The sequence below is a fragment of the Schistocerca nitens genome, chromosome 2, assembly GCF_023898315.1.
Source record: "Schistocerca nitens isolate TAMUIC-IGC-003100 chromosome 2, iqSchNite1.1, whole genome shotgun sequence".
NCBI lineage: Eukaryota > Metazoa > Arthropoda > Insecta > Orthoptera > Acrididae > Schistocerca > Schistocerca nitens.
This window is the reverse complement of record NC_064615.1, coordinates 303,428,799-303,452,787: the sequence shown is the minus strand read 5'-3', so window position 1 is coordinate 303,452,787 and position 23,989 is coordinate 303,428,799. Positions and strand designations below refer to the sequence as shown.

The 23,989-nt window shown below is 42.1% G+C and overlaps 1 protein-coding gene across 1 annotated transcript in view; it reads left to right on the top strand.

Annotated features, from left to right (window-relative positions):
- The window catches only part of LOC126236062 (uncharacterized), a 512,087-nt gene that overhangs the window by 32,503 nt on the left and 455,595 nt on the right, over window positions 1-23,989 (top strand). The window contains exon 2 of the mRNA XM_049945110.1: window positions 165-2,246. Coding sequence (XP_049801067.1) covers window positions 280-2,246 — 1,967 coding nt within the window. The 5' untranslated portion in view covers window positions 165-279. The remainder of the gene's footprint in view (window positions 1-164; window positions 2,247-23,989) is intronic.

Here is a 23,989-nt window from a genome sequence, read left to right as displayed (position 1 = left end):
TGTTCAGAGCATTTGACTGGATTATTTCTCCCATATTTAAATTCTGAAACTTTACTTTTCCAAATTTCCGTTGCATATGCTTTGGTGCAACATAAACGTTGGTCATAATTGAAATTATTAACCAATAATCGTAATAAACTAAATAATATTTTTTTATTGTGCAGGATGACGTGTTTAAAGAAGCCAATGGTGGAAACCTGCGACGAGCAGCTAGCCCCCAAATTTATTGGTTACAAAGGTGTCGACTTCACATGGAAGTGGAGGTAACAAAAGCGCACTATGATCGACGAAACAGATCCCGTCGATTTTTCGGCGGCAGCGAGGCTGTCGTACTTCTTGCTGTTCGTGGGCCAGAGCGCTGCGGCGCAGTTCTTCTCGGTGTACCTGAAGTACCTGGGCCTGTCGGCCGGCGACGCGGGCGCCGTCCGCGCTCTGCAGGCGTGGGCGGGCGTCGCTGCGGCGCCGGCGTCCGCCGCCTTGTCCAGCTCACTCTTCGGTTCGGGCCGCGGCCGCGGGGCCTTCGCGGCGCTGCTGCTGCTCACCTCCGTGGCGGCCTACGTCAGCCTCGTCTTCGTGCCGCCCTTCGCCGTTCCCAGGGATGTAACTCACTGCTCGCACACCGCCACTCCAGGGCCAGGCTGGGGACTCTTCGTTCTGGACGACCCAAACGGCACTACGAAGTCAGAGGCCCACGAATCATTCAGTCGTATTTTACAGGAGACCAAAGATAAAACACTCAACATTTCAGTGCCAGAGATAAAAATTGCAGACGATCCAGAGATTGTACAAAGCAAAACCACTGCATCTACACTAGAAACAGTTGCGATTTCGAAAGGTGATTACAGCTGGGACAAGTTCATCAATCAGAAAAACAGAGAAATGGAGTACAATGATTCGCCTGAGCATAATTCTGCTGATATTGACACGAAGCAAACATCTGACGACAAATCGTCAGAAAGAAAGACTTCGCCAGCCTCCTGGCAAATGGAGGAAAGGAAGGGAATTCTCAGTTCCTACCACAAAATCACTGACACTCCGTTGATTTTTAAGTATGATTTGTCTGTCGCGGAGAATTCTCAGAAAAATAGCCCACCATATATTGCAGACGGTGAAAATGATAACGATATGTTGGTAACGCCAGAGCATACTGACTATGGCTACCTATCACAATACTTGAAGCCCAAGCCTTCAGTCAGTCACCGCTACAAGGGGATTGACCAGAGTAAGTTTTATGAGGTGCAACACGATGGCGTTTCAGGAGGACAAGCCGAAGGTGGTAGTAAAACGTTTGCAAATCCTAGGTGGAAGATGTTTCAGAAAATTTTCCTACAGAATCAACCAAAGCATAAACAGCCTCTCCACACTCCCAGATATCGTGAACAACAATTAAATGGCGCTGATAATGATCTGGACTACTCTAATACTCCCAAGAAGCAGTACAGTAATCAGCAACAACAACAAAAAGAACAAATTTTGGACTTATCACGGCAGTATGACAGTGTAAAACCGTTATACCAATATCACTTACCATCGCAACATATGAATGAAAATGGCATTGTCAAGCGTGATGTACGCAGTGTTCATAATAGAATTTCAAATAGTGACGTCGTGAACAGAGTTGGTCTGTTCCATTTGGAACCAGTTACTTCTGATCATGTGCTACAGAGTGAAATTACGACGAGGAGGGGGGCGTCGGATAGTGTAACAGATTTATCACCGTTGTTACAAAAGAATATGGCACTAAATAGCCACTTGAACATTACAAGTCAAATACCAAATATTTCGCGTCCAGATGCAAACTCTGTCTACATGCACAGCATCACATATTTTTCTATTCTCGAAGGCTTTGGTGCCAGCAAGTACGGTTCGTGGTCAACTGTATTCTACACGGTGTTTGCTATATCACTGTTTCTAGAGACCGGGTGCCAGTCAGCTCTGGTCTGGATGCTGAGACTGTGCGGAGTAATGACGCGGGACACTCGCGCGGTGCTCGGGGAACTCGCTACGAGCAGCCAGGTGCTGGTTGGGTGGTCGCTCGTCGTGTGTCCCCTGGTGGGCGTGGCGGCTGCCCTGTCTCCCTGCCCGTTCCAGATAACAGCACACATGGCGGCCGCCGCCGCGCTCACCTTCTGCGCTCTGCTTCTTTTGCCACTGGTGGCTCCTGTGTCGAGGTCGAGGAAAAGGAAGCCATCGAAACCGTCCTACCGGAAAACCTATGAAGATATGCACGCCACTCTCATTACAAGGTATGCTTGGACTTACATTTCTCAGTCTTGCTTTCATCGCAGTAGGAGGAGTAAAGACAAGATAGTAAATTTATTGGCCAAAAGTGTTTGTGGTGTAGGGATGCCACAGACACTCAAAGGTTTCATGTACCATAGCTTTCTTTTAGTATTGCCGTCTACATAATGTGGTAGGGATCACGAAAGTCACATAGCGCTGGGTATTAATGCTTTTGGCCCCGAACAGTTTTAAAATAGTGGCATCTGATATGCTCCGTGCAACTGTTACAGTTGTAGCCGGTGAAACGTTATTATTTCGTAAGAACCCTTAAGTCTTAATTTTTTTATGACATTGTAAAAAAACTCTCAGATTTTTCTTAAGTCTTTAACGATATATGCTGAGGGCATCGCATTCACGTACTACTTGGAAAAAAAAAAGAACAACCTTAGAACTGTCATCACCAACTCTGAATTTTCTTAGTAAGATGGTAATATCATAATTTCAACTTGAAAAAAGAACGTCTAATCGGAGTATAGTGACTATTTTAAACGTGCTCAGAGCTGCCCTAGAATTAGCTTTGCTTTGTAGATATTGCTCGAGAGAGAATACGTTCATTAGGTCAACGGAAACAAAAAAAAAACATAAAACATTGTCTTAAAATTAATTTACTTCTGTGTCTTTATTGTTCTAACAATGCACTTCACCCTAGTTTTTAATATACTTATTTTTTTAACATTCATGAAATATATAAAAAAAACTGAACTCTGCCTGAACAGACCGTGAAGGCTCAACGGTACCGACCGGCCGCCGTGTTATCCTCAGCCTAAAGGCGACCCTATTAAAATTTCACTGACGTTAAGAAATCTACTCTTTCTATCTACAAACATACACACGTGATACTGTACCTCTCATTTGTCCCTTTTCAGGGGTTGCCTTCTACCATGCATTCAAGTGTCCCACTATCATTTTATACAATATTTTGCAATTTATGTTCAGATACCTACATCAACATAATTAAACCCGCTCCTCTCCGACCTTTCCCCGTATTAGCAATAAAACAACAGAAAATGATTTATTTTATTTTTCTTATTTATTAATCAACCACTGATCACGTACCAACCACTTACATGTCATGGGTTTCATCAGTTACATGCATATTTTTGGATACATACATATGAAGGGCTTATTTCAATAGTGGTACAAGTGCAATACCTCCACCTTTCTGTCTATAATGCTTCTGAAATTAATGGTCGAAACAAACAGAAAGAAAGGTTCATCTATAGCAAGAGGCCATATGCTTGAATATTTCTGGTATCTCAACTGCAGATATTTCAGATCTCATTTAACTTTAGGACTCTGTATCTCAGAATGAACAAAAATGGACTTGTACTACTATTGAAATAAGCCCTTCATATGTATGTGATGCACACACACAATTTGTGGATTCCTAATTACACACACTTTTACATATGCAATATAATATATCATGTACACACACAGTAATCTACTTAGAGTACTATGTCAATAACAGAGTTATACTGCTATTTACAAGATGAACAAACATAGTGCGGCTACAAATTTCAGTGACTTGAATATGAAAAACGTAGTCACACTGATAACGACACATGTTCTTGATGTGTTGTTATGGTCTTCAGTCCAGAGACTGGTTTGATGCAGCTCTCCATGCTACTCTATCCTGTGCAAGCCTCTTCATCTCCCAGTACCTACTGCAACCTACATCCTTCTCAATCTGCTTAGTGTATTCATCTCTTGGTCTCCTTCTACGAATTTTACCCTCCACGCTGACCTCCAGTACCAAATTGGTGATCCCTCGATGCCTCAGAGTGTGTCCTACCAACCGATCCCTTCTTCTAGTCAAGTTGTGCCACAAATTCCTCTTCTCTCTAGTTCTATTCAATACCTCCTCGTTAGTTACCTGGTCTACCCATCTAATCTTCAGCATTCTTCAGTAGCACAACATTTTGAATGCCTCTATTCTCTTCTTGTCTAAACTACTTATCGCCCGTGTTTCACTTACATAAATGGGGAAAAAAAATTATCGTGAATTTTGCCCTCCGCCACACATCACTTGGTGTCTAGCGGAGTATATATGTAGATGTAGAAACCAGTCTCTGGACTGAAGACCACAACAACAACGACATGATGACAATAGTTTTTTTCTTGTTCCTGTGATGTCATTGTCATTGTCACGGCCGTTCCTCTTCCATGGACCGCATCATATTCATAAGGCAGGACCCGACGACACTGAAAAAACCATCCAGCCAGCAGGTACCGCCAATGTGGTAAGATCTCTCTCGTCGTACCGGTTTGCAGATACGCTGTGCCCATCCATTCCAGAATGCATGCGCATAAATAAAGTACACATCCGAACAGCAGACTATAGCAATTCATTACTTAAATAAACTTTTCCTGGTGTCGATCGTCATTCGTCGGTTCGGTAAATGCTCATTTAGCATATCACTTTACCAGAGTGATATGTCACATTACATTGATTTCTGGCTAAACCTATTATAGACTTTCGAAATACAGTAGAAAAGTGCGTACTGATGGATAGAGAGGGGTAGAGTTGTCAGAAAATGTCTGAAACGGTCGTAGGGATGTTGCAGGGCAGGTTGTACTGAGACATAAATGTTGAGAAAAAGATTCGATATGTTGCTCCGTTTCCTAGTTATTTACCGTCGAAGTCAGCTAATTTGTCGTCGCCGGCTCAAATTCAAGTTCAGACTAAACAAATAGATCACTGGTGGCCGCTTGAGTGTGGGCGCGCGACGTTCCGATAGGCTAACTTCAATGCTAAATAACTTGGAAACAGCGCTAAATATCGAATCTTTTTCTCAGCATTTACGTCTCAGTACGAACTGCCCTGCAACATCCCTACAAGCGTTTCATTTTCTAAAGACTCCACAGTGCTGTGAGACTGCAGAGTTTATCCTAAAATCACTCTTTTTATTGACCGCAAATATCATTAGGAATTACATGTTTTGGTACGCAAGCCTACGACTAGTTAGTACCCTGAAGACGTTAGATTTTCAATTTTCCACAGTATTCTTAATGCACATATCTGTAGATGTAAATTCTTTTTGTCACCTTGTCTGCACTGCTTCAGATGATTACGTCACAGAAGACTATTAAGTAAGACTAAGCACTGAGAGAAATTCCTAAGAGCAGAGCAGGCGGAACTGAGTGATTTGGTTAATTTGTCCGTATTTCGGTGCCATCTCTGTTTATGGAATATCTAGATCCCAGGAACTTCACACATGAAGCCTCATCCAGTGTGTGCCCACCAATCCATACTTCTAGTATTTTGAGGTCATATTCATTTGTTTTTAAGTGCATAATATGAGGCTTTGTAAAATTATTTCCCCTTCCCTAGACCCCCCCCCCCCCCCCTCGCCACCAATCACTCGGGATGGAATTTGTACACCGAATCTCTCTGTGCCAAGCGTTATCCATATGAATATGTTAGAACGTTTCCGAAATGTTTGTGAACTGTGTGTTAACGTCCTGGGCGGATTCGGTCAGGGGCGGCACGCCTCCCCAAATCCCAGAAGCGGTATGTTAATGTGCATGGCTATTCGGGGTATCTGGCCAGCACAAGCTCTATGTCTAACACAGAGAAGTGTATTCCTGAGTATGACAGGCGCGTATAGAACAACGCCGACTGAGGCGCTGCTGGTGATACTAGGCTTGATACCTCTAGGCTTAGCAATAAGAATGAGAGGAGCTCAGTACGGCTCAAGAAGGATGAATATTGGAAGGAAAATGAGATACTGGGCACGAGAGACACACCAAATAAGGAAATAAACACATGCATTTATACAAAGTGGAAAGAAATCTGCGATAGGACAGAAACAGGTAGGAGAACTTATCAGTTCCTTCCTAATGTGAAAGAAAGATGAACTTCCTACCAACCAAGGGAGATACACACTACCTGTTGGGACATAGTCCATATCCCAAGTAGGACAACACACCACAGACACTTGTGCATACTGAGCAATCAGCATGCCGGACCACATCGTCTGGGAGTACGCCATTACACAGAATGTTACAGATCAGGGTAGGAACATCTTTCATAGTACACCAGTCTACAACATAATAAGGAATGAGGAGCTGTGGCACTACCTGAGCTCGCTGACGGCCAAAATATCAGTTTATGAAATGCAAACCCTATATGGCAGAGGGACAATCAAGAAGAGGTCACACATCATAGGCAGTTAGACGCAAGATGGTGGAACATACATCTACAACAACATTCTGGAAGCAGTGAGGAGGTGAGCCTCAGGGAGGAAGGATTTCCTGAGATCCTGTCAACCACCTTTCAATCTCTGCACCGTGGGTGTCATAGCAACCGCCCCTCCGAATCCTGAGTTGCGCCTCGACATACCAGGCCGTAGCCTTCCAGACAAACTTGGGAACCTAACTTGGCTATAATACCAAATACAGTAGTTCAGTGTAGTGCTGTGCAGTTCATGGTATTGTAGTACAGAATTATAAACTACAAAATTTGTGATGTAGCAGTGTAGTATTGTTCAGTAGACCAGTGGTAAGTGTGTTCTGGATTCCACATGAAGATAGGATATCTGTGCACCAGATGCCGAAGGGTAGAATGTGGATTTTTAAAATTATTTTATAATATTTTTATGTACAAATTTTATGTATATTTTCTTTTTTTCCTTAAACATCATCAAGTTTAGTTAAACTAACATTCGCAATTATGTAAAAGTATTACATCTTAGATTTATACTGACTCATTTGCAACATTTGGTTTGCTCTTGTACCTAGGTAATAGACTAAAATAAAATACCAAACAAATAAATAAAGTATGAAATACCCGTACGAGTCTGAAGAGTTCTCCAGTATCCACAATAATTTATTTATGTGGACCAAAAACATGAGAGGCCAAGTTCTGAACATTGTGGGACATCATATTTAATGTTCTCCCCTCTGAATTTAACCTTATTCCAGTAGCTTTATTTGTTAATGTGAACCCCTTTTTTCTGTTGTTATGATAAGAGTCTGTACATGCAACGCCTTTAATGACATACCATTTTAGTTTCCTTTGTAGGATTTTATGATCGACACGGTCAAAGGCATTGGCAAGATCACAATAAACACCAACAGGGCACATTTTCTTGTTTAGTTCTACTGAAATAGAATCAATGAGATCATATGTTGCTTTGTCAATGGAGAAGCCTTTATGGAAGGCAAACTGAACTATAATTAAGAAGTTATTCTCAGAAAGATGACTCAGTATTCTGTTGTAAGCTACTTTCTCAAAAATGTTTGAGACTGTCGAAAGAAGGCAGAACCGCCTATAATTAAACGTCATTTGCACATCACCACTTCTGTAAATGGTGTAACTACTACATACTTTGGTCTTTCAGCAAATATACGTTGGGTGATTCACTAGTTACAAAGGTAACACAAGGGTGGCACTACTACAAGGTATTAGTACTTTTGTTGAAGTATTTTCATGAGCAGAAAAGTTACAGCTTCTTAGTGACGTCATAAGTTTTGTCGTCTTCTAACATATGATTTTAAAAAACTGACGTCTTGTAGTGGACAATGCAATGCCTGTATAAGTAAATCTATTGGATCTGTCTTTGATGGACCACTGATAATCCCTGTGTTTTCAGTTGCTGTTAGGAAGAATTAATTTAATTTAGTAGCGAATGAGTTGAATCTCATTTCTTCTATCTCCCTGTCATAAGGGAATTAAACGTGATTTGTCTTACAACTTATATTCGGCTTACGCCTAATAAGTCTTCAAATTGCTCTTGTCTTGCTCTTGGGACTTTCAATTTTTTGTGCACAGTACATGGTTTTTGCATTCTTCATCATACTGTGAAGAATTTTGCAATCCTGCTTGTCGTGCACTTTTGTCTTGTTTATACCTGGTCCTTTAATTTACTATGTTAAATTTAGTTGTCATAAACGCGAAAATCTTAAACAATACAGTAATTAATTATTATTAACACAGTTTAGAGATTAACTTTATGTTATCTGTTTGTCTTTTGTTAATGTATTCCCTGACTTGTTCCACATACCTGATGGTTCTTCTTTCTGATGGGATCTGCGCAACACAATTAAATGAGTAAATGAATTGGTTTTCGGTATAATTTACAGGAGTGTCGCTGCTTCTGCCTGTCAATGTATTAACTGATTTATTCCATATCCGTCAAGTCCCTACGTTACGGTGAGATTTATGTAACATGATATGTGAATGAAAGAATGTATGAAGGAATGTACTGCTAACGCAGTAGTTGTCTCCCATTACGACGCATAGGTTTCAAATTTGGCTAAAAAATGCCAACCATCTTCTGTAATGGAGGAAAAGTGCAGCGCCCTAGGACGTCATCTTTAGGCCCGACGACGTTTCAAACGGCAAGGTGTCGAAACACGAGAGAGAGAGAGAGAGAAAACAGGGCTGGTTCATGTGAGATGTAAGGTGGGTTAATGACGTCACATTGGCACCAAATTATTCCACAAATCTGACAAAAGCCACTGCTGACGTTTCAAATGATGGGAAGCTCGTCACAGTCCCTCCTACACCCATTTCACACTTCTTTTGATGCCTTTGCGATGGCAGTCAGAGCCGCGACGCCCAGCTTTGAAATTACGCTGTTTTCTCATGAGTGGCCGAGGAAAACATTTCAGACACGCCGCCGCTCAGAACGGACACGAAAAGGACCCAGCGAGTGGCGTAAATTGCGTCAGTGAAACTACCTCTTCTCTTTGGGCGTTGATTCACATACATTACGCTGTCGAAAACAACAGCACTCAGTGCGACGAGCAACAGGACGACATTCTCGATAACTTTCGGTAGTGCTTCCACCCCCTGGGCCTTTCAATCGTACACTAAGGGCATTATGAGGCTGCAACTCTATTGAAAATGATCTGTCCTCTTTGGAGTGTACTGCGGCCGCAATTTTTGCTCCGGTATACAGTGTGGAACCACTAGGGACCGGACAAAATTCGAACCTGACCCGAAACAGCAGAGGCTGTTAATACTTTTACAGCCCCCCTGTTTCGCCCCCTGCTGTGGTGTGATCATGAGGGAGGAGAGGGCTGCAACATTAACATGGGCGTCAATAAAATGGATGCTCTGGCGCCTGAAGCAGGCAAACACCACCTATGAAGTGTCGTAGTGGTTGCCTAACCTTCAGGTGTCAGAACAGTTGCTAGGCTGAATGTGTGTCAAAGTTTCTTGACACGTACATTTGTAATATCTACATCCACATCTACATCTGCATGGATACTCTGCTAATCACATTAAGGTGCCTGGCAGAGGTTTCATCGAACCACCTTCACAATTCTCTATTATTCCAATCTCTTACAGCGCGGAAAGAACGAACACCCATATCTTTCCGTACGTGCTCTGATTTCTCTTATTTTATCGTGGTGATCGTAGGTCGGTGTCAACAAAATATTTTCGCTTTCGGAGGAGAAAGTTGGTGATTGGAATTTCGTGAGAAGATTCCGTCGCAACGAAAAACGCCTTTCTTTTACTGATGTCCAGCTCAAATCCTGTATCATTTCCGTGACTCTCTCTCCCATATTTCGCGATAATACCAAACGTGCTGCCCTTCTTTGAACTTTTTCGATGTACTCTGCCACTCCTATCTGGTAAGGATCCCACAGCGCGCAGCAGAATTCTAAAAGAGGGCGGAGAAGCAGCCGGCCGCTGTGACCGAGCGGTTCTTGGCGCTTTAGTCCGGAACCGCGCTGCTGCTACGGTCGCAGGTTCGAATCCTGCCTCGGGCATGGACGTGTGAGATGTACTTAGGTTAGTTAGGTTTAAGTAGTTCTAAGACTAGGGTACTGATGACCTCAGTTGTTAAGTCCCATAGTGCTTAGAGCCATTTGAACCATTTGAAAGGACAAGCGTAGTGTAGGCACTCTCCTTAGTAGACCTGTTACATTTTCTAAGTGTCCTGCCAATAAAGCGGAGTCTTTAGTAAGCCTTCCCCACAAATTTTCTATGTGTTCCTTCCAATTTAAGTTGTTCGTAATTGTAATACCTAGGTATTTAGTTGAATTTACGGCTTTTAGATTAGACCGATTTATCGTGTAACCGAAGTTTAACGAATTCCTTTTAGCACTCATGTGGATGACCTCACACTTTTCGTTACTTAGTCTCAACTGCCAATTTTCGCACCATTTAGATACCTTTTATAAATCACTTTGCAATTTGTTTTGATTTCTAATGACTTCATTAGTCGATAAACGACAGCGTTATCTGCAAACAACCTAAGACGGCTGCTCAGATTGTCTCCCAAATCGTAACGTGCTCAACAAAGGTGCATGTGTGGCACTTAGGGTGCTACCGGAATGAGGAGTCTTATAGGGGCCCTTTACCGTTTTATTGTTATTCATACACATGTTAATGTAACCCCCCCCCCCTCCTCGAGTGGTCATGCCAAAAGAGGACGTCAGACACAAGGTCTGAAAAAGTATAAACACTTTCTACTGCTTCGGATCTCGTTCGAATTTCGTCTAATGATTCTGAACGGTGCATAGTGGTTCCATCCTGCATAGCGAAACAAAAACTGCGGTCACACTCCACTCCAAAGCAAATCTGTCACGTTCCGTGGAGCTGCAGCCCCATGATGTCGTCAGTGTAGGGTTGAAACGCCCACGGGGATGTCAGCGGTTTCGAATGTTGTCAAGAATGTCATCCTGTCGTTTGCGACCGCGAACTGTGTAGGAATAAACGGACCAAGCGAAGGGGTTTTTTTCACTGACGCCCTTTATACCACCCCATGGGACCTTTCCGTGTCTATTCTGAGCGGCGTTGTGTGAGAAATGTTTTCCTCGGCCACTCATAAGAAAACCGCGTGATTTTAACGCTGGATGTGGCGGTTCTGACCTCCATCGCAGAAGCGTCAAGATAAGGGGTGAAATGTGTGTAAGAGGGACTGTGACGACCTTCCCATCATGTGACGCATCCACGGTGGCGTTGGGCAGAATTGTGGTGAAATTTGGTGCAAAAGTGACATCATTAACCCGTCTTACAGCTCACATGAACTTCTAAAATGGCTCTGAGGACTACGGGACTTAATATCTGAGGTCGTCAGTCCCCTATAACTTAGAACTATTTAAACCTAACTAAACTAAGGACAACACACACATCCATGCCCGAGGCAGGGTTCGAACCTGCGACCGTAGCGGTCGCGCGGTTCCAGACTGAAGCGCCTAGAACCGTTCGGCTACTTCGGCCGGCTGAACTTCTAAGCTCTGACCTTTTTTTTTTAATGTGTCGCCACTTGCTGTCTCAAGCGTCGCCCAGCCCGAGGATGGCGTCGCAGGGGGCCGCTCTTTTGCACCCTTACAGCGGAAGGTTTTAGGCACCGTTGAGCCAAATTCCAGACCCCTGGGATACAGTTACCGGGTTTCGAATAAATGATGCTTTAATTTTGTTGCGCAGTGTGTTAACTTTGCTCTTGCCAAATTCTGTTAATACGAGGGTTGTTCGGAAAGTAAGGAACGGTCGGTCGCGAAATGGAAACCACAGTGAAAATCAAAACTGTTTTCTTTGCACATTTAGCTACACCTTCCAGGTACTTCCCTACATAGTCGCCGCTGCGACTTAGACATTTGTCCGAGCGTTATATCAACTTTCCAACACCATCGTCATAGAAGGCAGCCGCCTGTGCTTTCCGATAATTCTCTACGCTGTTATATAGCGTGTAGCCTGCGCCCAAGTGCTGTCTTCGTATCCAGCGTTTCATGTGAACAGAGAACATACTCAGGACGAGCCAACTAGGACTGTGTTGTGGGTGATCGATCGCGTCCCATCGAAAAGGCTGCAGGAGCGTCTTCACAGCTCCTGCAGAGTGCGGCTGAGAATTGCCATGAAGAAGGAAGTGTGTGGCAGTTGTGTTAGGTGGGCTGCATTCATTTAGGCGAAGCCTCTCAGCGGGCCCTCCCACTTGGCGGGCGACAATGTTGTTCGAGGCACCTTTACAAGCTCACAGTGCTTTCACAACTGAAAAGAGCGTCTTGATGCAATCGATGGGCGTACTAGAGACACTGCCCAAAACGTCTGTGAAAAGCGTCGTCGGATTTTCACATTGGTTTCCATTCCACGACCGATCGTTCCCACACTTTCGAATAGCCCTCGTACATGGCACTGGTGACAAATGTTTGGTTCAATACATGTATTAAAATCCACAATGATTATCTTGGAGTGGGATTTGGTGTTATTCACCAGTTCCTGTAATTCTTCATAGAATTCTTCCGCCTCTTCAGCTGATTGTTAGCACATTGGTGCATACATTAGACTCTACATCTGCATCTACACTTATACTCTGCAGACCACCGTGAGGTGCATGACAGAGGGTACGACCCATTGTACCAGTTATTAGGGTTTCTTCCTGTTCCATTCACATATAGATCGTGGGAAAAATGATTGTTTGAATGCCCCTGTGCGTGCTGTGATTATTATTACCTTGTCCTCACGATCCCTATGTGAGCGATTTCTAGGGGATTGTCCTACATTCCTAGAGTAATCATTTAAAGCTGGTTCTTGTAGCTTTGTTAGTAGACCTTCCTGGAATAGTTGAAGTCTGCTTCAAGAGCCTGCCAGTTCAGCTCCTGTGACACTCTCCCAACGGTCAAACAAACGTGTGACCATGTGTGTTCCCGTTCCCTGAGTACTTTCAATATCTCCTGTTAGTCCTATTTGGTACTGGTTCTACATACCTGAGAAATATTCTAGACTGGGTAGGACGAATGATTTGTAAGCAATCTCCTTTCTAGACTGATTACACTTCCCCTATATTCACTCAATAAACTGAAATCTACTACTTGATTTATCTACGACAGAGCCTATGTGATCATTCCATTTCATACGCCAACAGATTGTTACACCCAAAATCAAACAATGGGAACTCCAGGTAGGAATATCAAAATGTAAGAAAAGACAGATTTCTACTTTCCGTAAAGAACACACGCCAAATTGCAGACAGGCACAATCGAAAGACACTTACATAAAACTTTCGGCCACAGCCTTCATCAGCAGAAGAGGAACACACACCATTCATACGCACAAGCAAGCACTCTTCATACACGCATGAACATCAATTCTCGGGCCCAGGATGCTGGAGTTGGCAGTCATGCGTGTATGAGGCGTGCTTGCTTGTGTGTACTATTGTTGTGTGTTCCTCTTTTGCTGATGAAGGCTGTCGCCGAAAGCTTTATGTAAGTGTCTTTCAATTGTGCCTGTCTGAAATAGGGCGTGTCTTCTTTGACGTAACTAGAAATCTGTCTTTCCCTACATTGTTGAATCGTTACACCCAGGTATTTGTATGAGTTGACCGATTCCGTTTGTCGCTAATTGCTATTATAGTCACAGAATACTACGTTGTTTCGTTTTGTGAACTGCACAGTTTTACATTTCTGAACATTCACGGCAAGTTACCAATCTTTGCACCACTTTGAAATCTTATCGCAAGGCGTACATGTATATTTATGCAGCTTCTTTCAGGCAGTAGTTGATTATAGACTAGTGCATAACTGAAAAAAGTCTTAGGTTGCTGTTAATAATGTCCGCCAGATCATTAATATACGAGGGCTGTCCAGAAAGTAAGTTGCGATCGGTAGCGAAATGGAAACGACTATGAAAATCCGATAAATCTTTGCAAAGATATGTAGGGCAGTGTCTCTAGTATGACCCTAGGCAGAATTATGTCGCTCTTGTCATTCCTGAGCTCACAGTGAGCACGTAAAGATGTCTAGAAAATAGTGTCTTCCACCAAGTACGAGGGTCTGGTGAGAAATTTCCCCTGAAACTATGCAGCCAACTTTACATAACTGTCGTGCAGTTTCTTCTTCAAGAGAAATCTCAGCCGCCTTTTGCAGGGGTTAATGAAGATGTTCCTGCATCGTTTCAATTGGAAATGTTTGATTATCCACAATACAGCCCGCAATTGTCTCCCACTGAGTTTCATCTCTGCTCAAACGAACCGCTGGCTATGAAGACAACATTTTGGCACAGACAACGAGCTTTAGGCCGGCGTAGAGAATTGGCGGAAAGCATTGGCGGCTGCCTTCAATGTGAGGGTATTGGAAAGTTGGTACAACGCTACGACAAGTGTCTAAGTCAGAAGGGCGACTACGTAGAGAAGTAGCTGGAAGGTGTAGCTAACTGTTACAAATAAAACATTTCTTATTTTCACTGTGGTTTTCATATCGCGATCAATCGGAAATTACTTTCTGGACAGCCCTCGTACAACATGAACAGTAAGGGTCCCAACACACTACGCCTGAAGTTGCTTCTACATTTGGCGATAATTCTCCATTCAAGATGATACGCTGTGTGCTCACTACCAAGAAGTCCTCAATCAAGTTACATATTTCACTTTACACACCATATTATCGTACTTTTACAATAAGCGTAGGTATGGTAATGAGTCAAATTCTTTTCGGAACTCAAGAAATTCTGCATCTACCTGACTGCTTCAATTCAAAGCTTTCAGTATCTCAGGTGAGAAAAGTGTGAGTTGGGTTTCACATGATTGATATTTTCGAAATCCATGCTGGTTGGTAAGGAGGAGGTCGTTCAATTCGGGATACCTCAATATACAGGGCTTTTCAAAAAGCAGGAACACATTTCAAACATTTATTGCCTCCAAACTACAAAAGATAGAAACACAATTAAAAAGTTTCTGGGAAAAGAAAAGTTCAAATTTTTATGCATTCAATGTGAGCATCATATCTTGCACGACAAATATCAAAACGGTGGCTCATTTCCTGCTAGTAGCTGGTCTCTCGTCATCGAATTCACAACTTCAACAATGCTATGTCACAGACTTTCAAAACTGTCAGGCGTAGAGAAGGGGGGGGGGGAGGGGGGATAAAAACGCTGTCTTTCACGTAACCCCACAGATAAAAGTCACAAGGTATAATGTCTGGTGACGTGGAGGCGACCGGCGATGAAGGTCATCTTCTGCTCCTCCTCTCCAATCCAACGTCTTGGAATGGTGTCATTCAGGTAACGTCGGACGTGCTTAGAGAAATTCCTGGATTTTCCATTGAAAATGAACATTTGAAAACAGAGTTAAGCATTTCAGCTTTTGCTTTGCTGCCTTCAATTTCAGCCCTGCTACGGTAATCATTGAAGGCTTCTCTTTGCGTATTATTCCAGAAAACGCGAAAGGAACATAAAGTAGGGTTACGATCGTATTCTTGCATTCATTTTATGGCAGTAAAACTTATAGAATCTCATTTAATTGTTCGGTTCCGTTCCAGCAAGTTCAGAAAAGCGTATCCCTTTGTTGTTTAACTCTTATTTTGCGAAACACAGCATAAATTTTAAGTTCCGGTATCTGGAAACTTTACACATACGTTAGTAGCTTTGTTTACATACAGTTGCGACTAGGCCTAATTTTTGTAAACGTGTGTTTCTTCTTTTTTCGGTAATCTAACTTATTGTCACTAAAGTAAGTTTGTTTAAATACTATTGAGACTAGGCCTAATCTTTCGTAAACGTGTTTTCTTGTTTTTCAGTAATTTAATCTGACTTATTCTAGCTAAAGTAAGATTTTTACCATGAGTGAAAAGTGCCTGACGTGCCGTACAATTGTTAGCTCCGGGATTTGGTGTGATGGGTGCAGTAGTTTTTTTCCATTGGGGTGACTGTAGCGACGTGGGAAATGGGGAAGTGGATCAGACTCATCAGTGGTTCTGTAGGATATGCAGTAGAGATAGGAAAATAGTGGAACAGGAGGGGAAAATTGCTGCCTTCAGGCACAGTTAAAGCAGGCTACGAAAGATCTGAACAGGTTAAGGAGGGGGAAGGGTAAAGAGAGGTGGGAAGTGGCAACAGGTAACAGGAGGAACAGACCTAAAACTTTGTCAGACAGCTTAGTGGTGAATGTGAAGAATAAGTTTGACCTGTTGCTTCAGTTAGAAACTGATGAGCCTCAGACAGTGGTAGGTGTAGAGAGGGCACAACAAACTTTCAGTAGAAAATTGAATAAGAATTTAGGGAAGTCAGCAAAGAGAAAGAAAGTTTTGTTGTTAGGTAGTTCACATGCCAGAGGTGTAGGCCAAATTTTGCAGGACCAGTTAGGATCGGAATACCAGGTCACAAAAATTTTTTTAAACCTAGTGCTGGTGTGGGTCAGGTGACAGAGGATTTAGGTTCACTCTGTAAAGATTTTACCACGGAAGACACCGTGGCTATTGTGCGTGGGCCGGGCAATAGTATTGACAGAGATCCTGGGTACAATATAGAGTGTGACCTGCCAAAGATTGCATCAGCAACGAGACATACCAGTGTTGAGTTTGTGTCTGTTCTGAGACGCCATGACCGACCTCATTTAAACTCTTCTGTCGGGAGAGTTAATTTGAAGTTGGAACGGCTACTTGGGTCGGGTGCTGGGTCACATATTGGTTTGGTTCCTGTTGATTCTCTCAGTAGGTGGGATTAGACTAGACATGACCTACACCTCAACAGGAAAGGTAAGGGTAAACTGGCTGGGCTAATAGCAGGAAATGTAAGGAGGGACTGGTAATATAGCTGGAGCAGCACCTTTTTTTAGGATAGGTAGGACAGAATGAAGTAAAGTTCTGAGAGAAGTAAAGATTAAAACAAACCTTCAGTTTGAGAAAGAAATCAAACAGCATAATCCCGGCACATTAGATCAGCGAACACAGCTGTTGGTTAAAAATTTCTACCCGATTTCATCTCGGTAAATGTGAAATGCCAACTATCTTTAGTGCATCAAAATAGTCGAGGACTTAGAAATAAAATTAATGAACTACTTATGTGCATTGATGAATTAGAGTCATCGAAGTATTAAACCTGTAAATATTAGAAGTTAAGTTTTAATTCATGTACATAATTACTGTTTATTGACTGAGGATCATTAAAATTAATGAAACTCAAGTTTTTCTAATTACATTTTTGTAATGTGTTTATGTGACATGTTCCATACCCAGGAGGATCCCCTCTTTTGTGGGTCTATGGAATGAATAATTAATCTAATCTAATATAATCTAATCACGCACTGCTCTCTTGACAGCCAAACGCGCTTTATTTAACATTTCTCTATCTATATTCCTTTACTCCGTTTTACAGCTATTATGCGGCAATCTCTGTTTCTTTAGAAGTTTCTCCGCAGCGACTGTATACCATGGAGGGGCTCTCCCATTATGAACTTTTCTACAGGGTACATATCTATCCAATGCATGGTCAATTATTCTTTTAAACTTGAGCCATAGTTCCTCTACATGCTCCTGCCCTCTGCTGAAAGTTTCAAATTCCTCATTGAGCTATGACACTAGCGACATTATATCTAGTTCACTGAACATACTTCCACCACGAGTGGCGTTCCGAACTATCTGTTGTAGGCGCTTATCGGAGAAAAGGTTGGTGTAATGTTTCGCAGGATGTCTTATCGTACCCACCACTAACGAAACTGTAATTTTCCCAATTGATTGGTGGATGATTCAAGTCTCCATCGACGATTACAGTTTGACTGGGGAAGTGAATTGAGGTTTTCTCTAAAGTTTTCCGTTGCATCAGGAGATGTGTCCGGTGGGCGATAGAAGGATGCAGTTACCATTTTATGCCCACCCCTGATACTAAGTCTTGCCCAGAGAATCTCACATGAAGCTTCAATTTCTACCTTGGTGGATTTGAATTTCTTGTCTACTGCGACAAGTACACCACTTCCATTTCCCATTAGCCTATTCTACCGATATCCACTTAAATTTTCGCCAATAATCTCACTGCCATCAATTACAGGTTTCAACCAGCTATCTGTACCTAGTATTATGTGAGCTTCACTGCTTTTCAGAAGCACTTCGATATATGGCACGCTGTTGCGAATCCTTCGGTAGTTAACCTCTAGGATTTTAATACTCTCAGCTGTGGGAAACGTTTCCAGATTTCGTACAGGTTCAAGACTGTAGCGCCTAGAACCGCTTTGCCCTTTCGGTCGGCTCATAAGCTTTATATACGAGGTGCATTCAAGTTCTAAGGCCTCCGATTTTTTTTTCTAATTAACTACTCACCCGAAATCGATGAAACTGGCGTTACTTCTCGACGTAATCGCCCTGCAGACGTACACATTTTTCACAACGCTGACGCCATGATTCCATGGCAGCGGCGAAGGCTTCTTTAGGAGTCTGTTTTGACCACTGGAAAATCGCTGAGGCAATAGCAGCACGGCTGGTGAATGTGCGGCCACGGACAGTGTCTTTCATTGTTGGAAAGAGCAAAAAGTCACTAGGAGCCAGGTCAGGTGAGTAGGGAGCATGAGGAATCACTTCAAAGTTGTTATCACGAAGAAACTGTTGCGTAACGTTAGCTCGATGTGCGGGTGCGTTGTCTTGGTGAAACAGCACACGCGCAGCCCTTCCCGGACGTTTTTGTTGCAGTGCAGGAAGGAATTTGTTCTTCAAAACATTTTCGTAGGATGCACCTGTTACCGTAGTGCCCTTTGGAACGCAATGGGTAAGGATTACGCCCTCGCTGTCCCAGAACATGGACACCATCATTTTTTCAGCACTGGCAGTTACCCGAAATTTTTTTGGTGGCGGTGAATCTGTGTGCTTCCATGGAGCTGACTGGCGCTTTGTTTCAGGATTGAAAAATGGCATCCACGTCTCATCCATTGTCACAACCGACGAAAAGAAAGTCCCATTCATGCTGTCGTTGCGCGTCAACATTGCTTGGCAACATGCCACACGGGCAGCCATGTGGGCGTCCGTCAACATTCGTGGCACCCATCTGGATGACACTTTTCGCATTTCCAGGTCGTCATGCAGGATTGTGTGCACAGAACCCACAAAAATGCCAACTCTGGAGGCGATCTGTTCAACAGTCATTTGGCGATCCCCCAAAACAATTCTCTCCACTTTCTCGATCATGTCGTCAGACCGGCTTGTGCGAGCCCGAGGTTGTTTCGGTTTGTTGTCACACGATGTTCTGCCTTCATTAAACTGTCGCACCCATGAACGCACTTTCGACACATCCATAACTCCATAACCACATGTCTCCTTCAACTGTCGATGAATTTCAATTGGTTTCACACCACGCAAATTCAGAAAACGAATGATTGCACGCTGTTCAAGTAAGGAAAACGTCTCCATTTTAAGTATTTAAAACAGTTCTCATTCTCGCCGCTGGCGGTAAAATTCCATCTGCCGTACGGTGCTGCCATCTCTGGGACGTATTGACAATGAATGCGGCCTCATTTTAAAACAATGCGCATGTTTCTATCTCTTTCCAGTCCGGAGAAAAAAAATCGGAGGCCTTAGAACTTGAATGCACCTCGTATATAAGTGGTGTCTGTTGTTTCGGGAATATCTGAGAATATCTGAAAGAACAGACACGTTATGTAGTACAGCTGCCAAACAAATACTACTTAACCGTTTTCAATTATGGTAGCCACATTTGGCATTGGAAATAAATCACTGGTAACAAGTGAAAATTTATGCCAGGCTGCGATGGTGGGACTGAAAACTGGATCTCCCGTTTGATGCAAGCAGTCGCCTTATTCGCCTCAGCCATCTGAGCATGCATCCCATCTGACCCAAATTCACGGACTGTTAGAGAGCACACAGAAAGAAAGCGAGTTAGGTGCATGGGGATGGCCAAGCGCAAGGCCGGTTGAACCAGCACGGTAAATGTCCCTGTGTTATCTAATGAGGCAGCACACAATGGCCGCTGGGTGGTGGTGCTGACTGGAGCGCTCGTGCAGCTGCCAGCGAGCCACAGCGAACGAGACATTTCTTACCTGTTGGCGAAACACTGTGCTGACAAAATCGAGGCACACATACTACAATCTTTTTCAAACGATTTTACACAAAAACTATTCATTAAAAAATTGATTTTAAGGAAGAAGGGAAGATTGGATTAAACGTCCTGCCGCGCGGGATTAGCCGAGCGGTCTAGGCCGCTGCAGTCATGGACTGTGCGGCTGGTCCCGGCGGAGGTTCGAGTCCTCCCTCGGGCATGGGTGTGTGTGTTTGTCCTTAGGATAATTTAGATTAAGTAGTGTGTAAGCTTAGGGACTGATGACCTTAGCAGTTAAGTCCCATTAGATTTCACACACATTTGAACATTTTTGTTTAACGTCCCATCGACATCGATGTCATTAGAGACAGTGCACAAGATCGGATGGTGTGAAGGATGGGTAAGGAAATCGGCTGTATCCTTTCAAAGGAACCATCCCAGCATTTGTCTGGAGTGATTTAGGGAAATCATGGAAAACCCAAATGTGTGTGGTCAGACGCAGGCCTGAATTGTCGTCCTCCAGAATGCGAGTGCCACGACACTCGGTAAAATTTTATTTTTTTATTTTTTATTTTATTTAATTTTTTAAATTTATATTTTACTTATAGTTTTTACGTCAGCTTAATGACGAAATACGCATCATCTCCCAAAGAGTCCTACTTACTGTGATATTCGCATTTATGTACGACACTGCACAAAATTGGAGGAATTTGCAATGAAAAATATGGGTCGCTATGACTTTGTGTTTGGTGCATATTGTACCATAGGTTTCTGCACATGGAATTTAGCTAATGCACTGAAAATATCTTTAGACTTTGGAGGAAGTCTCTGTCTCGAATCTCAGGATAATGGATTTTATGTAGCACAATCGCTTACAATCGCATGCGCATGACACTGAAATATTCATAATACAACTCATATCCCCTGACCGAGATTTTGACTATCAGTAGCACACAAAGGAGAGTATTTTGCCATGTGGTTAACATATAGAAGTTTCTTATCTACATTGATATAACTGTAGATACAGTTTTTATTTAATTTTTTTTCCATCCAGCCTACTGTAATTTTTTTTTAAATCGTCGGTAGCTAGTGGAAAAACAACTTGCTAGTATGAAAATAAACGTGAAATTTGTTCTCTTACGTTACTGTAAACCGATATAATGAGTTTTTCTATAAGGTAATGATCTCTCTAATCACCTATTACTTGTTTAATAAAACACTGTGTTTCAAGATTTTGTCGCAATAACTATTGCAAGATGAGTCTGTATATTTTATACTGTGTTTTGGCAACAGAAACAAAATTCAACGAGTCAGAAAGAGAGATGCAACCGCTACTCATAACTGATGATGTTTCTTCAAATGAGAAATTGTTAACAATCCAGATAAAAATTAGTCGCCAATTCTGTTGCAATTTATGTGGGAGCCTGGAACCTATCGCTTTTTGATAGTGAACGACTGGAATGGAACTTACCAAAGGATTTTCTCCCTGCTCTTCATCTGAGAGATATCAAAATAATTCGCAGCAAATAGTGTACCATATTTCTGTTCCTATCCCCAATGAGGGTGCTGTGCTGATCTTCTTCGCCATAATTATTTTGTGATGTGTTAAAGGTAGTAGATTATTTATATTTATAGTCTATTTTAACCATAATGAGTAGTCTCAAGCGATTCATTAGGTAATAACTACCATGTTTCTGTTACCCTGTTATCTAGAGATAAACAGGCATCAAACGTGTTTCTTCTAATAGAACAAAACTGAATTCTTCTTGCAGAGTAGAACTGGCCTAGTAGAGCTATTTTGTAACTCTGAAGCTGTTAACACACAGTCAACTTGAAGAACCTTGCCGAATCTTCGACAGAGTAAATATCACTGATAGATTAAAGGATATTTGTAGTAAGAAGATGCACGCTCTCACTCTGTACTGTGGCAGCAATGCTATTTGCTATAGTTTTTCGTATGTCAAAGATAAAAGAAATGTAGAAATAAAATCCTTTGCTAACTTCCAGTCCCAGCTCTTCAGTGTTAAAGATACATTGTGTTACAGGATTCCCCCGGAAGTGCTACAGAATTGGCGATTTATTTTCATCTGACTTATTAAATTTTTTTCTTCAAAAGTGTCACCAGTGGCGAGTTTTGAGTAACACATGGTACATTTGTCGAGATTCCGCGTTAAATTTTGTTTCTTTTGCCAAAATACAACAGAAATTGAACAAGCAGATGACTATCAAACCAAGGTGTGAACCCGCTGCTCTTTCAACACAAGCACCCTGGTAGAGCTGGAAACAGACAATCGGATTATTGTTCGAATGACAGCTGTGTGAATAAGAGTTTTGAGTAACACATGGTACATTTGTCGAGATTCCGCGTTAAATTTTGTTTCTTTTGCCAAAATACAACAGAAATTGAACACGGAGATGACTATCAAACCAAGGCGTGAACCCGCTGCTCTTTCAACACAAGCACCCTGGTAGAGCTGGAAACAGACAATCGGATTATTGTTCGAATGACAGCTGTGTGAATAAGAGGTACCACATATCCTTGTTCTTGCGATTTTAAACAATTTGTTAAAAAATTTATACACTTACTGTGTAGCCTAATGATAAACCATTTTTCCATTTACGCCTAAACCATTAAGTTTTTTTCAATTTCTGTTTTGGTTTGGCAAAAGAAGCAAAAAATGCATCTAGATAAATATACCGTATCCGTTACTCAAAATTCGTCGCTAATGAGTGACATTTCTAAAGTAATCAAGTTTAACAAGTCAGATTAAAACAGATCGCCAGTTCTGTTGCAGTTCCAGGGGAATTCTGTTACTCAGTACATTATTAACAATGAACATCTGGGAATGAACTTACAAATGGTTTTATTTCTGAACTGCTGTTTTCTTTAACATATGAAAAAATACAGCAAATAGCGTACCACGTTTCTGTTCCTATCTCTGTGCAGACTGGGCGAGTGAACCTTCTCGCTGAAAATATCTTTTAATTCTTCAATGATATTTACTTTGACGCATAGCTTACAAGTTTCTGCAGGTCACCAGTGTGGTCTAAGCTTCAGAATTATGAAAGAGTTTTATTGGGTCAGTTCTATTCTGCTGCAAAAATGCTGCATTATTCTATTAAAAATTACAAATTTGATGCCTGTTTATCTGTGGATAACAAGGTTATTCAATCTGTATATCGAAGAGGCAGTTGACAGAAATTAGAGAAAGGTTCAAGAGTCGGATTAAAGTTCAGGGTGAAAGGATATCAACTATAAGATTCGTTGATGACATTGCTATCCTAAGCAAAAGTGAAGAAGAATTACAGGACCTGTTGAGTGGAATGAACAGTCTAATGGGTACAGAATGTGGACTGAGAGTACATCAAAGAAAGACGAAAATAATGAGAGCGGTCAGAAATAAGAAAAGCTTAACCTGGTGATCACAAATTTGATGAAGTTAAGGAATTCTGCTACCTTGGAAACAAAGTAACCCATGATGGATGAAGCAAGGAAGACATAAAAAGCAGACTAGCACGGGCAAAAAGGGCTTTCCTGGCCAAAGGAAATCTAAAAGTATCAAACGTGGGCCTTAATCTGAGAAATAAATTTCTGATAATGTGCGTTTGAAATAATGCATTCTATGATAGTGAATGAAGGAATGTGGGGAACCGGAAAAGAAGAGAACCGAAGTACTTGAGATGTGATCCTACAGAATGATGTTGATAATTTGACGGACTTATAAGAAAAGGAATGAGAAGATTCTCCCCAGCATCGCTGAAGAAAGGAACATGTGGAAAACACAAACAAAAAGAAGGAACAGAATGATAGAATATATGTTAAGGCATCAGGGAATATCTTCCATGTTTCTAGAGCGAGCTGTAGAGGGTAAAAACTGTATAGGAAGACAGAGATTGGAATACATCCAGCAAATAATTGAGGATGTAGGGTGAGATGAAGAGGATAGCATGGTAGAGGAATTTGTGGCGGGCCACATCAAACCAGTCATAAAACTG